This window comes from Esox lucius, chromosome 9, assembly GCF_011004845.1.
Source record: "Esox lucius isolate fEsoLuc1 chromosome 9, fEsoLuc1.pri, whole genome shotgun sequence".
Lineage (NCBI taxonomy): Eukaryota > Metazoa > Chordata > Actinopteri > Esociformes > Esocidae > Esox > Esox lucius.
The window spans coordinates 22189470-22207742 of record NC_047577.1 but is presented as its reverse complement, the minus strand read 5'-3'; the positions used below and the strand labels follow the sequence as shown (position 1 = coordinate 22207742).

At 39.3% G+C, this 18273-nt stretch overlaps 1 protein-coding gene across 3 annotated transcripts in view; it reads right to left on the bottom strand.

Annotated features, from left to right (window-relative positions):
* mark1 (MAP/microtubule affinity-regulating kinase 1) overlaps window positions 1-18273 on the bottom strand; it is a 90341-nt gene that overhangs the window by 10655 nt on the left and 61413 nt on the right. For all 3 annotated transcript variants that reach the window (XM_010898592.5, XM_020049832.3, XM_010898593.5), the window contains exons 5-13: window positions 14795-14860; window positions 14219-14289; window positions 9895-9951; window positions 9429-9665; window positions 7166-7285; window positions 5846-5945; window positions 5261-5373; window positions 3038-3191; window positions 2193-2365 (exon numbers count right to left, since the gene is read on the bottom strand). In XM_010898592.5, coding sequence (XP_010896894.1) covers window positions 2193-2365; window positions 3038-3191; window positions 5261-5373; window positions 5846-5945; window positions 7166-7285; window positions 9429-9665; window positions 9895-9951; window positions 14219-14289; window positions 14795-14860 — 1091 coding nt within the window. The remainder of the gene's footprint in view (window positions 1-2192; window positions 2366-3037; window positions 3192-5260; window positions 5374-5845; window positions 5946-7165; window positions 7286-9428; window positions 9666-9894; window positions 9952-14218; window positions 14290-14794; window positions 14861-18273) is intronic.

Genomic DNA, 18273 nt, shown 5'->3' with positions numbered 1-18273 from the left:
AATATTTCCGGACATAACTGTATGTTTATTTCTCCAGCCTGGTAATAAGTGGGGATGGCCAGAGTTCATACAAACATAATGAAATAAAATTAAAGGATTCAAGTTCATTTTAAGCAACATTTAATCTCAAGTAATCTCACTGTGTATTGTTTTTTAATTTTAAAAAATTCATAAACACCACTGAGTATTATCTCTGTAGGCCCAATTAACAAGAATCCAAAAACTGGCCCAGTGTAATATTCTGTATTATTATTGTATGAATGTATGTTTTGCTACAATTGTTGTTGAGATGTTTAAGGACAACATAATGTGTGTTAAGATTCTCTCTCAAGGAGTAACCCTCTGTCACCTCACCTATAAAACAATCAATAGATAGTAAATGAGGAGAGTGCAAAATCAATAGAGAACTGCATCAGAAAAACAACAGTACAACCCGTATGTCTCCAACATGGTTCAAAAGCTACTATATTTTTGCTAGATTTGACTGAAAATAATGTTATGTCACAGCCATCACCAAAGTGTTAACTACTCAATGAAATTCTGAAGCCCTGGTGTGTGAGCAATCATGCTGGAGCTAAAATGCATTGGTGTGAATGAAAGACAAGAGACCCGTCACAATCATCAACATCGTCAATGGCTTAATCCTGCATACAATACAAGTCTATTTTCCTTGTGTCCACACACGCAACTCTGCTAAAATGAGCTGACAACATACAGTGGATATAAGTCTATACACCCCTGTTAAAATGTCAGGTTCTTGTGATGTAAAAGAATGAGACATAGATAAATCATGTCAGAACCTTTTCCACCTTTAATGTGACCTATAATGTGAACAATTCAATTGGAAAACAAACTGGGCCATTCCAAAAGTAAATCTTCTTCTGGTGAAGCCATGCTTTTGTGGATTTGGATGTGTGCTTTGGGTTTTTGTCGTGCTGAAAGGTGAACTTCATCTTTATCTTCAGCTTTTTCTAATGGACGCCTGAAGGTTTTGTGCCAAAATTGCCTGGTATTTGGAACTGTACATAATTCCCTCCACCCTGACTAAGGCCCCAGTTCCAGCTGAAGAAAAACAGCCTCAAAGCATGATGCCGCCACCACCATGCTTCACTGTGGGTATGGTGTTCTTTGGGTGATGTGCAGTGTTGTTTTTGCGCCAAACATACCTTTTGGAATTATGGCCAAAAAGTTCAACCTTGGTTTCATCAGACCATAACACATTTTGTTTTTGCCAACTTCAGCCAGGCTTGGATGATTTTCTTTGTAAGAAAAGGCTTCTGTCTTGCCATCCTACCCCATAGCCCATTAATATGAAGAATACAGGAGATTGTCACATGTAGCACACAGTCAGTACTTGCCAGAAATGCCTGCAGTTCCTTTAATATAGCTGTAGGACCCTTGGAAGCCTCCCTGACCAGTTTTCTTCTCGTCTTTTCATCATTTTGGAGGGACGTCCAGTACTTGGTAATGTCTCTGTTGTGCAGTATTTTCTCCACTTGATGATGACTGTCTTCACTGTGTTTCATGGTATATCTAATGCTTTGGAATTTATTTTGTACCCTTCTCCTGACTGACATTTTCAACAATGAGATCCCTCTGATGCTTTGGAAGCTCTCTGCAGACTTAATGACTATTGGTTTGTGCTCAAATACTGTACTTTGATGTTCTACGTTACTTTTGGAATGAACAACTTTTGCTGTCAATGTTGGGCTAGAAAATGACTGTGTACCAGTCATCTGTTTAGGTACACATTGCTGTAACCCAGCCCCTGTAGAGCCATGGAAGAGCAATCTGCTAAATTACTAAAATGCTAATTAATCAGACGGGTTTATCTAGAGCAGTGTTTCCCAATTTGGTCCTCTGGACCCAAAGGGGTGCACATTTTTGCCCAAGCACTCAAACCTTATCCAAACTAAAGACTTGATAAGTTGATTACGTCAATCAAGTGTGTTAGTGGTAGGGAAACATATTAATTAAGTTTGTGAGTGCTAGGGCAAAAACCAAAACATGAACCCATTTTGGTCCCAAAGACCAGGATTGGGAAACACTGATCTAGAGTGACTTACAGGACAAATTATTGTGGTAACCATAGTTGCTCAAAATACCTAATTTGACAGATCTTTTCACATTTCAGGTTTAGGGATTTTTAAGGACTTTCTGTTCCTGGTCAGCCTTAATAATGCTGGACTCACCGCTGAGGCGGTGGATGATTTCTTCCTTTCTTGTGCAACCAGCGGCGAGACAGGCATGTCACCCTTGTCGACGGCCGTGCCAAGCTTGTGGGAAGCATCGCCCTTGTCACTCTCCACGCTGCTGGCCTGCCCTCTCTTGGTGTAGGACACTGACGGCGGGATAGAGGGTGCCACTGTGTAGATAAAGACCAATGGTTATTACAGACTTCAAAGGTGTTTTCAGGACAGTAGCTGCCTAGCCCTGCTCTATGTTTTGGCATGGACATCAGGGGCTTCCACCATCTTACAGTGGTCAACTTTGTGTGGATTCTTACAGGTTGAGAGCCAGCATCTAATGAAACGAAACAGTGTTCTTGGTTGGTGAATGGCATATAGGTGCATCTCAAACAAGAAACCAGGCAAGCCTAGTTCAGCCGGCCCGCAATAAAAAGCATTGAACGTTGTTGCCCTCCCGAGATTCAAACCTGGATCGCCCATGTGAAATGCTGCATCTTTAACCACTACACCAAGCAACACATCTGCTGGGTGTCAGTATAGCCTATTGACATTATATAATCATGCATTTAACATCACATCAAGTTTGAATATTTCTTTAGACACCATTAACCATTGTGTTAACTGAGTAACATTCAATTCAAAGAGAATACACAGTAATAGTTAAACTGTGGAAAATTTATTATTTTTAATTGACAGGCTTGAATCTCAAATTAATACTCATTTAAATAATTTTATTGGATTTCAGATGTAAATGGGAACTTACTAATCAGTTCAAATTAAGCTCCAACTTTTTACAAAATAGATAACATTTCCACAACTTTAATATATTGTGACAATGTCTACCCTACCGTGATCGCTGAAACGCCGCTGCTTTTGGTTGGCTGATATGCTGCGTGTGACTTTTGAGTGGGCTGGCGACTGGCTGGAGCTGTTGTTGGCCTCGCTGCTGGGCCGTGACCTTTGACACAAGTTGCTATTGGACAGTGACTCGCTCCCCTCAAACTGTCCAAGGAGGGGAAGAGGGGGTTGGGTTGGGATGCAGACGAAAGTCATTTCACATATTACTGCAGACAAAGGTTTAATCTGCAATGTCGTTATCAAAGTGAATAACTTCTCATAACATTAACATTGAAATCATTAACAAACAGTCTCCTCCAGAGCGACCTATGTTTGTACATTCATACTGGCAACCCTGTGGAAGTCAAACCCCCAACTACAGTACCTTCTCTAATGAAATGTGCTGGACTTGGTTCACTCCATGAATTGACGGGACTCTCTCACTCTGCATGGCACACACATGCATACACTGACATACTAAAGGTCAATTTGGTGCCCAAGCAACTAATTTCACTATTTTCCACATTGTAGAATAATACATGGATTCATGTGGAAACCAAAACATTTTTAAACAGATCAAAATACATTTCATATTATATATATATTCTTCAGTGTAACCACTCATTGCCCTGATGATAGCTTTTTGCATAATCTTTTCATTTTCTCAAAGCTTCATTAGGTAGTCACCTAGAATGCATTTAATTTAACAGGTGTTCCTTTTAAAAAGTACTTAATGCATTAGAGTGGGTACACACGGTTGGATGGGTATGCAGAAGACCATCATTTAAGGCTGTGCTGTCGTAGTCCATCGTATGGCAAGACTAGCACAAATAAGCAGAGAAACAACACTCCACCATTACATGAGGGTCAGTCAATCTGGGAAATATCAATAACTTTGAGTTTCTTCAAGTGCAGTTGCAAAAACCAACAAGTGCTATGAAAATGGCTCTCATGAGGACTGCCACAGGAAAGAAAGATCCAAAGTAACCTCTGCGGCTTGGGATAAGTTCTTTAGTGTTACCAGCCTCAGAAATTGGCAATGATATGCACCTCAGTTTGCAGCCCAAAAACTGGTTCAGAGTTAAATAACAGACTCATCTAAACTTAAACTATTATAGTCGAATTGCTGCTAAGAAGCCACTAGCGAAGGACACCAATAAGAAGGGACTTGCTTGGGCAAGAAAACAAAAGGAATGGACATTAGACTTGTGTAAATGTGTCCTTTGGTTTGATGAGTAAAAATTTTAGATTTTTGGTTCAAAGCGCCAAGTCTTTGTGAGAAGCAGAGTGGGTGAGCAGAAGATCTCTGCATGTGTGGGTCCTGGTGGTGCTTTACTGGTGACACGGTCTGTGATTTATTTACAATTCAAAGCACACTGAACCAGCATGGCTACCACAACATTCTGCAGAGAAAAGCCCTCCCATCTGCTTTGCACTTAGTGGGACTATCATTTGTTTTTCAACAAAACACACCTCCAGGATGAGCAAAGGCAATTATGCCAATAAGGAGTGATCGTGCTGCATCAGATGACCTGACCTCCACAATCACCCGACCTCAGCCCAATTGAGATGGTTTGGACTGCAGAGTGAAGGAAAAGCAAGCATTTGTGAGTTCAACTCTCCTTTAAGACTGTTGAAGGAGCATTCCAGGTGAGTATTTAATTAAGCTAGTTGAGAGAATGCGACGAAAGCTGTCATCAAGGCAGGTTGGCTACTTTGAAGAATTAAAATTAGAAAGGTATATTGATTTGTTTAACACATGTTTTATGATTCCATGTGTTATATCATATTTTTGAGGTATTCAGTATTATTCTACAATGGGGAAAATAGTAGAAATACAGAAATACCCTTGAATGAGTAGATGTGTCCAAACTTTTGACTGGCACTGTTTTTGATTGATGTTGCCACTGTGTATGACTATTTCAACTGTCTAGCGTATTTACTTCAAAATGTGCATGAAACAACTCATTTAATTGAATTACAATTTTGTAAATGGCAGTGTATTGCTATTCATTCTTTTTCTATATAGTTTGCTTTTGGTCTTTCGGTTCTGTCTGTGTGCATTTTGTTTTACCATTGTAAAATCTTGCAGGGCCAATTGCTTCTTCATATAAATAAATCAAAGCTAGGAATTAGACAATAGTAGCATTCCTACAGCTACTACTCTAAGCATATCCATATCATCCATATGAACTGGTTATTTAGTATGTGCGTAGCTATAGCATCTGCCTCACCTCAGCAGGTTTCCTGCCCAGGAGGAGGTAGGTGGCCATGGTTTCATCGTACTTCTGTCCGGTTAGTGCATCTGTGATTTCCTCTTTGGGGAAGCCCATCGTTATCATAAGTTCTGTATGAAAGGGACCATAATATTCTAATTATACACTAATAAAAGTTTAGGTAAATGCTTGTGTCCCAACCTCCAACTGTTCAGTAAGTGTCTCAGAAAATGACAATGTATAGATAATTCCAGAAAATAACAAAAAAAAGGACTTATTACAAACATTACAAAAGCATGTGGGGTGTACTGTATTATAAGCAGTAAATTAAAAGAAAGTAACGTACATTGGTAGGTCTATACAATGGAAAATGTTAGGAATTTATTATTTACATGATTATAATTCATGAATTATTAAATAACTATAATGATATGATGCTATTTGAATTTGTTGTCCAATTCCTTGGGAATATCAGTTATTCCCAAAAATTATTTTGCAGCATGGAACTGATATTGTTTGATGGATACAGCATGGCATAAAATGCACTGGAAGTAACAAAGGGGAGAGTGTAAAGTCAGATGACAACGGCAGTATGTGACTCACCTATCCTCTTAGTGTCGTTCCAGTCGGGTTCAGGCTCCTGATGAGGCTTCAGTTCCTCCTCCTCGTGGCCCACATTCATCCAACGGTCTCTCATGATTTGCTGAGGGCAAGACGGAATGTCAAATGAACCAATGGAGAGTCTAGACAGCTTCAGCTGACATGTTTCACATTTCCTGTATACTATTTAATTTGATTTAGTAAGACAATTTACCTTTAAGTGCACTAGAGATGCCTGCATCTTCAATAGACTAACTGAAATTAATCAACATTTTTGTTTGACTCACCCATCTCTATTAAAATAAAACAAACACCCATGAATATGTTATCATATCTGTATATTGTTGCACATTATTGTTTCCAAACATGTTCAGGCTCTGTCAAGATGTTCGGGACCATGGCTAAACAGCAGAAACACATGCCAAAGATTTAAGTAAAAACAGTAACCAGTTCATTGAGAAACATTCATTGTATTTTTGGGTGAGTAACTCCAGTGTAGATTAGTCTTTATTTGTTATCATCCAGCAGAAACAGGAATTATTCTCCCAGTGGTGTAAAGCTGACTGAAATAGGTTGTTCTCCAGGATTTTGCCTATGTTTAGTTGCATCCTGATTTTTTTTGCCGATATCAGGCATACCCGTACCACGATGCAGCCGCCAACATGGTGGAAAATACGAAGGCAGGGACTCTGTAATGTTGGATATCTGAGATGCTTTATTAAGGGCTGGGTCCGTACACTATGTGTTAAGTGAGGAAATCAGAACCCGAACTGAAATGCGCCACCCTCTTTCTTTGATTATTCCCAGAATGTCTATTGGCCAAATCGCACTGCACATTCCAAAATTTGAAAGATGCAAACTTGGGAATCGTCCAAAGAATCGTAACTAATACTTGTTATCTCCTGCTAACATTTGGTTTATGACCGATATAGGATTCATTTTGAAGTACTATGTCCATAGGAGATTAGTTACTCAATGTGTTGTTTGCTTAAAAGTCTTTACATTTAAGCCAATATGTCCTTCGACATGTTATTTTACAGTATTATATTAGCGCCTTCTTTATAATTTTAAATTGTTTTCACATCATACATTTAATAAAAGCTTCCTGGTCTTTATAAATGAAAATTCTTTGACTTCATGAAAATATTTTCCAGAAGATCAATAACAAAAAAACATATCCTAATTTAATCTTCTAATTAATTTTTATTCCTAATTTGTAATGTAACAAAATGTGGAAACACTGAGGGAAGAAAATGCTTTTTCAATCCTCTGTACATGTTTATATGAGTGTGCACATGTTTGGTGTGTTTCTCCCTCTCTTACCTCCAGACTGCCCCGTTTCCCAGGGTTAAGCACCAACAGTTTCTTCAACAGGTTTTCACAGTCTGTAGACATGTAGAAAGGAATGCGATATTTCCCTCGTAGCACTCGCTCTCTCAGCTCCTAGAGAGGGAGATGGAGGTTTGGGTTAGAGGTCAGTCTGCCGACAGCATGGACAAAGGATTACCATCTATCTATCTGAGAACTCTGTTTCTACACTGGACCAGCAACAGTACTGGAGATGAGAATTACCGGGAATTTTTTTGTTTTATATTTTTAAAAGAATAATCAAATAACCCTAACCAGACCTATTTAATACATAAAAATACATCAACTTGTGTGAATGTTTAATATTTTAAATGCTGTAGTGTCAGGCTATTTTGTCCTGAAAATGTAAGGAAATGAGCACACCCCTTTGGGAATCAAAGGTCAGGGATCTGCTGATCAGCATAAAGCATGACCTCCAGGCTCCTGACATCTACTATCCCACCCTATCTCCCTTTGTTCTGCTTCTCCCTTGCTTACTCTCACCACACACACACACACACACACACACAAGGGCTTTTTGCATACTCCCCTTCGTAACTGGCAGGTGCAGCATTTGGTTACAGCCAGCATGACTCCCAGTCAAAATAAGGAAATTTATAAAAGCTGGTAGATGTTGGTTTATGGGGAGACACACCAAGTTCTACCAACTTTATCTATTTATCTAACCTTGTTGGATTTGAAGCAACTGACAGAATTGATTGAAACGCTACTAATGTGTACCTCATATGTACCTCACGGCTAAACTAAGCTTGACTGCAACAAAAAAAAAACAACAACAAGGCAATAGTCAACATGTTGGCCCTAGGAATGATGCACCTCTACCCTGAGGCAGAAGCATTTAAGCTTTTTAAATGCTGGAACATGAGGACAAGCTTTGCTTGAAATCCCACTAGTCAAGTTAGAGATTTTGTGTGGGTAGGAGAAACTCATTTAACTGCACGTTTGATATGATAAATCTATTTCCTTTTTAACCATCTTCACTATGAATGTTTTTCACGTTTTCCATATTTTCATTAGTTGAGTCCTATACCAAATGTTAAAAATATCCTCAATTGAATTATATGCATTAATTCGGTAGACCTGAAAAACATTTCCTGAGCAAAATTTGTTAATAGATGTGTAATATTACATTTTGTACAAATGCAAATTCGGCACAGTAGAAGCATTAAGGGATTCTCACAAAATAAAAATGGCCTTACGGCCAAACTATATAGATTCAAGAGTAAATGTATTCTTTGTGTGGAAAGTCACCTTTTTATTTTTTACATTTAAGTGATTTAGCAGAAAAACCTATTCAAAGCAACTTGCAGTGCTGAATACATGTTCATAAATTTTTCCTTTACAACCCCCTGTGGGAACTGAAAACACAACCCTGGTGTTGCAAACACCATGCTCAACCTTTTGAGCTATAGAGGATGAAATCAGTCATTTGTTATAGTGCCACTATCTGGCCAACGAGTGTAATATTGCCGATCTCAATGACAAGACAAAACGTTCAATCAAAATCAGGCTACATAGGGACGCGATGGTCCAAATTAGTGCCTTGCAGTACAGCTGTATCATATACAGCTTTAGCGAATCCATGAAGAAGTAATGTGACTAAAAGCTCAACAGAAGTCATTAGTTTAAGGAGTGTGGGCTTGTGAATGCATATTCCATTAACTTCCAGGTTAAACTAGCAATGTAAAAAAAATAATGCTGAATCGCATGACAAGAGGATATTTCAAAATCAGTCTCTCCCCAACCTGCTAAGGAATTATTGTTGTGAGGAAATCGTCAAAGTTTCAAATTGGACATAAAAAACTGACCAATGGTGACACATGCAGATCGATCCTTTGCTAATTTATTACCCAAATGAATAGTTGATCTTATTACTATGACAATTGATAATGGTTCCAGATTCTCTACTCCCACCTTCAATTAAGTACAGCTTTGTCAAAAGAGCTGGAAAAAGTTAACACTGACTAAACTGGCCGCATATGCCAGTACATTTTGTCAGTTTCCATTGTAAGCAATTGACACCCAGTCTAAAATAATGAAACCAAAGTGACCTGTTTTAATACGGGGACAGTTCAAACTGTGCACTAATGGACATGCAGAGGCCTAACTGCAGAAATCCTGACTGAGTCAATATGGGCCCTCACCAAGGTTCCGGGACTAGAAAAACTACACGCCAACTGGTGAGAGTTCAGCGCATCCCTCCAACTCACACCCTCACCTTGAGGTTCTGTCCGTCAAATGGCAGTGAGCCGCTGACCAGTGTGTACAGGATGACCCCCAGGCTCCAGACGTCCACCTCGGGCCCATCGTACTTCTTACCCTGGAACAGTTCCGGGGCGGCGTAGGGCGGAGAGCCGCAGAATGTGTCCAGTTTGCTCCCCAGGGTGAACTCGTTGCTGAAACCAAAGTCTGCGATCTTGATATTCATGTCGGCATCCAGGAGGAGGTTCTCAGCCTGGGTGAAAAAAAGAGGGGGCGAGTGTGGGTCATTCAGTAAGTAAGAAAAAACAAGGGACAGACATACAAACAGACAAAAAGAAAGACAGAGAGTCAGAGTCCTTCAGAGAGACACAAAATGAGACAGACAGACACAGACCGAAAGACAGAGATGGAAATCCGTGACGGTTAAAGACCCATTGCTACAGAAGAATAAGTATCTGTACATACTGCGTGTTGGGTCTCACCTTGAGATCCCTGTGGACAATCCTCTTCTGATGGCAATACTGCACTGCAGAGACAATCTGGTAGAGTATAACAGAAAGTAGTTATTAATTATTTTTTTAACCATAGTGATGCCCACTCATGTCTACTATGGGTGTTTTCATAGTCACTACCCATCAAGAGAACTGAAATACTATTGAAGTGTTTGATGTAGGGCTCCAAACAGCTAACAAATAGAAATAGAACATTTATCTCCGGACGTTTTACTCTAATGGTAAATAACTGCTACATCTCATTGGATATTCAGCCTTTGCTGCCATGCTACATCAATTCTTTATATGAACTAGCCACTGTTCTAGCATTAGCCACTAGGCAATAGGTTTCAAACAAAGCCTGTGGAATATATTACAACTCAATATACTATAAAATTACGATGACAGAATGGACACTGTAAATGAAGAAAATGTAAAGTTAGAGGTTTAGGGAGCATGGAATATTAACACACACACATGTACATTAGAGATGTTGAAAGGGAATACAGACAGATTCCAAAGCGATTTGGACAGTAATAATTATTTTGGGCTCTTTATACAAACGCCTTGAAATTATACAATGACTATGTCAGACGGTCAGCTTTAATTTGGCAATAATTTCATCCATAACGGATAAGTCATTTACAACAGCACATTTTAGGGTGTCAAAAGTATTTGTACAGCTGATCACCATCATGTAAAATGCAGCAGTCATGTTTTGTACATTTTTGCATATCCTTTGTATGCCATAATTGCCTAAAGTCTGAAACCCATATACTTTAACAGATGTTAGGTTTCATGCTATTCTTAAGGCTAACTCACATTTGCACACCTTGCAGTCCAGCCTCTGTGGTTTGGCTGGTGAAGTCTTCCGTGAATAGTATTGGCTAACTTGTCCATGCTTATCTACTAGAGTTCTTAACAGTTTGGAAAATTCTTTTTTTTTTACCAACCAGGTTATTAGCCATTGCTGAGCCCACCTAATGTTTTTGCCATGTCTCTGATTTATTCTGATTCATCTACATCATGATGGCCAGCTTGACAACAGCCTCCAATTGCAAATGCAAAGCCTAGAATCAAGACATGTGTTGCTCATTTCCACTGACAATGCAAAGACAGCTGACGAACAAGAAACAGCTGTGTCCCAATACGAACAAGAAACAGCAAATTGTCCCAATACATTTAGCACCATGAAATGGTGGGATAAAGCATAAAACATGTCATTTTTAAAAGGTTCAACCAAAATGGATGAAAATGCATACAAGCTGACAGTCTCCACTTTAACCCCATAGTCATTGGATTATTTCACTAGTGCTGGAATATAGAGACAAAAAACTATTCACTATAACATTTTGTATGATCCTCTGGATCTCTTTGAGAAGTAAATGCAGCCTCCAGGGAAAATGAGTTTGACACCCCTGTACTCTACAAAGCAAGGAAATGCTGTAAATGAATTAGTCCTCATTCCCAGTGAAGGTTTGGATTGGATTAGCCTCCTGTCGATAACACTAATCAAATTCCCCCTCACAGAAATCGGCTACTCCATTTGAATGGTGCTTAATTTGTCCTTCCTCTCTTGAGATATGCTAATGCTAATCTGCAATTATGACAAGACAGGATAACACTAAGATGAAGTGAACACCACACATTTTCAATTTCTTGCATTCCAAAAGCAAATCCAGAGTAGAGAGTGCTGACCAAGGTCATATGTCCATCTAAATCAAATTCACGACGATCGAAATGGAAATTTGCATCATCAGAACTCCTACCCTGCTAAAGGAATGCATGCCCTAATCGGTTCTTCAAGGAGGGAGATGTATTTGAATGAAGGTTACACTTAGGTTGTTGTAAATGAGACTGGGTTCTCATTCAAGTGATCTGATAAATTGAGTTTTAAAAAAGTCAAACAAAAATCAGTTTGGACACTGCAATAATGCTGTAACACTTTTTTAAGTTCAAAGAGGAATCGATCATTCTCAGATTGACACTGGTGACTGATTGGGTATGTGGAATTTTTGCCTTGGACCTTTAAAATATCCAATCACTTCAGATGAAGTTTCACACACATATAATAAAAACTGGAAATCCAGTTGAGTTAAAACATCCCCTAATTTAAGGTGCTTCTTTGCCCGCCCCGGCATTGCTGTCACACTAACCTTTATCCAAAACCATCCAAAATTGGCTCTTATTTATGGTTTTAGCGTATCATGTATGCGCTGATTTCTGCTGTGTCATCTGCATACTGACTACACACATACAAACTACACATTCATCCCAAAAGAGGAGTTTATTCTCAAAAGTCCCAGAATTAGGCCCTTAATTGGAGGAACGGGAGCATTTACTCGCTTATTCTGCTACCTTCCAGCCTGGTTGAGGGAGTTGTGTGAAAGGAAGCTGACCAGCTTGGCAGTCAGCATTGACTTGCCAGTTGGGAGTTGCTGCAATGAAACAAGTTCATGACTAGAATTGGATATCCTCACCTCCTTACCTCAGTATTTAAGTCATGCTTGACTAAATAGGAAGCTGTAATTCACTTTAGGAGGGGGACTTCATAGGGGATGCTGCAATGCAAAAAAGCTATCACTAGAGGCCAGTGTTGGCTGACAGACTAAAGCGCATTTTTAGGCAGCATTATGCATTTCTAATGTTCTGTATTTCTGCTTGATGATTTTGCATGAGGTCCACTTCTGAGTAATGCCTATGGGAATGACATTTCCGGGCCACAGATAATACACAGATGTTATTAAAACATACTAGCTTGTAGAACACACAACACAAAAGAGTAAGAGACACGCGTCAGTGACATGATGACACACCCCAATAGCCAGCTTTTAGAGCATGAACACACACAGAATTTGTCCTCAGGTCATTAGATCTCTTCAGTCTGAGCACAGACCCAAATCTGTTGCAGTGCTTGTGGTAGAGAATTAAACTCCCCCTGAAGAAATCTAATCCACTCCCACTCCATGGGATATCAATCTCTCTCACCTCCCATCCATCCAACCATCCTCTATCCTCTCCACCTATCCATCCATCCATCCATCCAACCAACCATCTGACCATCATCTATCCTCTCCACCTTCCATCCATCCATCACATCCAACCAACCATCTGACCGTCATCTATCCTCTCCACCTTCCATCCATCCATCACATCCATCCAACCATCTGACCATCATATATCCTCTCCACCTTCCATCCAACCAACCATCTGACCATCATCTATCCTCTCCACCTTCCATCCATCCATCCATCACATCCATCCAACCATCTGACCATCATATATCCTCTCCACCTTCCATCCAACCAACCATCTGACCATCATCTATCCTCTCCACCTTCCATCCATCCATCACATCCATCCAACCATCTGACCATCATATATCCTCTCCACCTTCCATCCAACCAACCATCTGACCATCATCTATCCTCTCCACCTTCCATCCAACCAACCATCTGACCATCCTCTATCCCCTCCACCTATCCATCCATCCATCCATCCATCCAACCAACCAACCATCATCTATCCTCTCCACCTTCCATCCATCCATCACATCCATCCAACCATCTGACCATCATATATCCTCTCCACCTACCATCCAACCAACCATCTGACCATCATCTATCCTCTCCACCTTTCATCCATCCATCCGACCATCATCTATCCTCTCCACCTTCCATCCATCCATCCATCCATCTGACCATCTATCCTCTCCACCTTCCATCCATCTGACCATCATCTATCCTCTCCACCTTCCATCCATCACATCCAACCAACCATCTGACCATCATTTATCCTCTCCACCTTCCATCCATCACATCCAACCAACCATCTGACCATCATCTATCCTCTCCACCTTCCATCCAACCATCTGACCATCATCTATCCTCTCCACCTTCCATCCAACCATCTGACCATCATCTATCCTCTCCACCTTCCATCCATCACATCCTCTCACGTAAACTAGACTTCTTCACCCTTTCCAGTTATAGCTCTCTCCCTCTATCCCCTGAAAATATGTCTGGATCTCCATTTTCCATCTTCTATTCCTAAATCTCTCCAACTGCCTCCCCTTCTTATATATGCCTCTTGCACTACATCCTAGTCAAACCTCCATTGTGTCCCCTCTCTCCCTCAATCTGCCAGCTCACTTCCCTCTCTCTCGTTGTCTCTCTCGGGAACATAGAGGATCAATAGTAGAGAATCTGGCTGGTGACATCACTGATGTGCAGGAGGGATCACTGAACTTCTTCATACCGCTGTCTTTGTACTTTTTGCACTGCGTATGAGTGTGCGTGTGTTGCCATTAACTCACCTGGCGAAACTTGGCCCGAGCCTCCTTCTCCTTCATCCTTCCATGTGCAACTAAGTAGTCAAATACCTCGCCTGGTGGGGACACAGATATTATTTATTGTTTTCCTTTATTTGTAACAAATGGAAAGAGAGAGGGAGACTGAAGTACAGCCAGACAGGGATAAACATACAAACACAGATAAAGACCCAGACAGGAACAAAGACAAACACACAGACAGACCGACTAAATAGCTTTTAGCAGGAATGAACAACTCCGATGCCAGAGGCCTGCAGGGGTACAGGCTTTTGTTTTAGCCCCACTCTAATAGCACATCAGAGTTAAGTCAGGAGCTAATTAATTGAAATTATTTGCCATCTTGACCAGGGTAGAACAAAAGCCTACAAAAAGTGGTCTGAAATTGCACCTCCTTAAGTATTTATTCTAAAAAGGGTTTACTCCAAAATATAACATTCTTTCAAAAATGTTTTGTTTATTCAACTGGAAAAATGACCATTACGGTCACAAAACATTGTTACATCACTTGTCCATTAACCATTGTTCCAAACTGTACAGATTACCTTTTTTTGGCTTACTCACCACCACTGGCGTATTCCATTATCAAATAAAGTGTCTTCTCCGTCTCAATGACTTCAAATAATTTAACTGGAAAAGAGAGAGGGTTAGAATGAAGAAAAGGAATGGATGAAGGAGGAGAGCAAATGAGTACACAATACACATCTTGTCAGCAACTAATGCAGAACTATTTTAAGAGAAACCCTTTTTGGTCTGATTGGGTCCTCTTCTCGCCTCATTTCCTCAGTACTAAAGTAAAAAATATATTATAGAAGGAAAAACAAAGAAATGACTATCATGTGGTGTACTAACCAAAGCCAAATATGTCAAAAGACTCAAAATAGAGAGACTGATTCCTCACTGCTTTGTGTGAGTATTCTGTCCCTGAATCTCTACCACTAGCACCACCACAGTGTACATGTAGTACAATTCTGTCAGTGTACATCTACTTAGCAATTAATGATTTGATGCATTAACCTGCATGTGTGTTTGTGTGTGTGATGGGTGGGTAGTGTTGTCACCGTAGATTTTGACTGATAACAGGTTTAGTATTGAAATACTAATATAAAGCAATATTCAAAACATTCAACGATACTTGACATCCTAAATTATACCCTGGCAAAAATTAAAAATAAAGTGGGAATAGAAATGAATACAACAATAACACAAATAATGCCGGCCTTTACACTATCTGCATGTTATATACGCCCATTGCATCCCAAGTGATAACTGAATCAGTAGTACTTTCAAAAAGACAAAACTGGTATTTTACAAATTGCATTTGTAAATGTAATTTTTTTTATTTCACAACCATTAACAAAACCTGTTTTTGTGGCAGTGACATGAACCCAATATTCAGCATAACATGTGAGCATTATACAACGGGTGGTTTGAAATGACCTTGGTCTATCCTGTTACCTAGCCACGCATTACGACTCACTAATAGCAATTGAACTTATTGAGAAAAAAAAGAAAAAAAAGATTTCCCCCCTTGGTTCTACAGTAGCATTTGGGTTACAAATGGGGTGTACAAACTTTTTTGTCCACCTTTCCCCATTTAAAAACGTTTTTCACTTTTGAATATGTGACAATCTCTGTTGTAGCCTAATGACCCATATTATGAATGCAAGGTCAAGACAAAGCTTTTCTAATAACAATATTATGCATCAGCATCCAGTTGACGCTGATGCACCCAGATATAATTAAATACAAACAAAATGAAATGCAGTTAGAAGACATGAGAAGTGAAATGTAGGGAGTCATTGCTGTGATTTAAAAAAAAAAATATTTAAGTTGCTGTCAACTTCCAACCTGGCTGAAGAAACAATGGAGGTACTGTATGGGCGATGACTGGACATGGCTAGAGAGCTCGCTAGCTTGTCTTTCTAGAGCTGGGATTATTCTTATAACCAATTCCCTCACATTGAAAAATATAAAAATAAATAAAAATAAACTACAAAAACAGGCAAAATAATATCTTTACAAACAAATGTACATTTCAAATACATTCAAAAATTGTTTGTTTTTTTGTTCCACATGAATCCTGAAATGTATCCCAAAAATCTATTTTTCTTTTTCTTTCTTCAAACGGACCTTAGAAGAGCAGATTTTGACACTATATCCAACAAATTTTGAACTGCAAAACACCTTCCTGTATGCTGTAGGTCTCTGTTTTGAGCAAAAGTAAATCTTCATGTGTTATCTTATCATTTGGTAACAGTTTTGTCAACAGTGGCGTTGTTAGCCCTGGGCTATAGCCCAGGGTCTTTTATGAATAGCCCCGGATCACAAATTATTGCCCCTGATCTACTCATCTGTAATTCTGATCGCGCAATATGACAACGTAGATGTCATGTTCCACATGTACATTAAAAACACTACTATTTGTCGCGGGGGGGCTAAGCTTCAAATGTATTGTGATCCTAGCGACACCTCTGTTAGTCAACATTATCTATTTTAGCTAAGATTAACCAGATGTTAACAGTTGGGGGAGATTAAGTTTGACAGCTTGCTATACTACAATAACAAGGAGACTGCACTATGCAATTGCTATGTAAACTTGACCAGTGTTTAGCACTATCAACGCTGCTGTGTTAATTAGAGAAGATCTGTTCAATTGTTTTGTGATGCGTTCTATACAATAAATAAAAAATTTAAGATATTGTATATAACATATATAATCATATATTCAAAGATGTATATGGTAACTACAGATAAATACTAACTATAGATAAATTGTATCTTAAAACACTCAATCCATTACTGAATGGTGAAATTGGTTTTATGCTGGGCAATACTTGTAAGAAAAATTAACAGTACAAACCCCTGTGCTGTAGAAGCTGCCAGTTTACACAGATGAAAGAAACTGCCTTACCTAACCATTGGCCTCCACCTGTGATTCCTTAAAGTTGCGGCCACATTTTCTGGATAAAACCCCATTCATGAATTTCAATAGCTGGGAGTAATGGTTCACCAGTCAACCAATCTAAGCATTCTGCATTAAAATGGCCTGTTTTGCAGGTTGGCAAGAAAGAAGACATTACTTAAACAATACCATCTGAAAGCATTATAGTGAGCCAGCTGTAATGTGGATAAACATTTTGGGTCAGATGAGACCGAGACAAAGCTTTTTGGGGAAATCTTTGTGGCGATGCTTCTTATCAGCAGGGACTGCACATCATCTTAAAAGTGAAGGAAAATGGATATAACAAAACAGAGAGAAATACTGCAGGATAAGCTGCTTCAGACTGCAAAAATAGTTTGGGAAAAAATTCACCTTTTAGAAGGACAATGATCCCAAGCACAAGACCAAAGCAACCTTGGAGTGGGTTTATGAGCAAAAAGGTGAATGTCTTACATAGGTCACAGATGTCAAAGTCCAGATCTCAATCCGACTAAAAATATGTACACCCTTTGAAAATTTATGTCCCAGATCGTGATCCAACCAATCTGAAAAACATGGAGAAATCTGCCAAGAAGAATGGGCCAAGATCCTTCCGATACAGTGTGCAAAGCTGGTACATGCCTACTAAAAGATTTAACGCTGTTATTGCAGTTTCAGTTTCTATTTCTTATAAATATTTTCCAACATAAACCAATGTCACCATACAATTATTTATTTTAAGTGTTTGTGTTCTAAAGTATCAACCGGAACCCCTTATAAATGTACTATTTGTAATTAAGTAATATGAGAAAATTGGTCAGGGTTCTGAATACTACTGCACCATGGAACCAGCACTCACTGACCAGTTTAACACTAGATACGAATCTTTTGCCTCATGTCCTTTCAAAGTGTTGAAAAGATGTCACATAGATGTTAGTTCAAGCAGACGCAATGAGATTATGCCATTGCTGTAAATTGGACAACAACTATGTCATTCTACAAACAGTCTGTTACATCTCATCCCAAAGCTCAATTGGGTTTATGTACAGGGACTGTACAGGCCACTCAAGTAAACTGGCCCAGTATTTGTCAGACCAAGTAATATTTTTCCATACTGGAG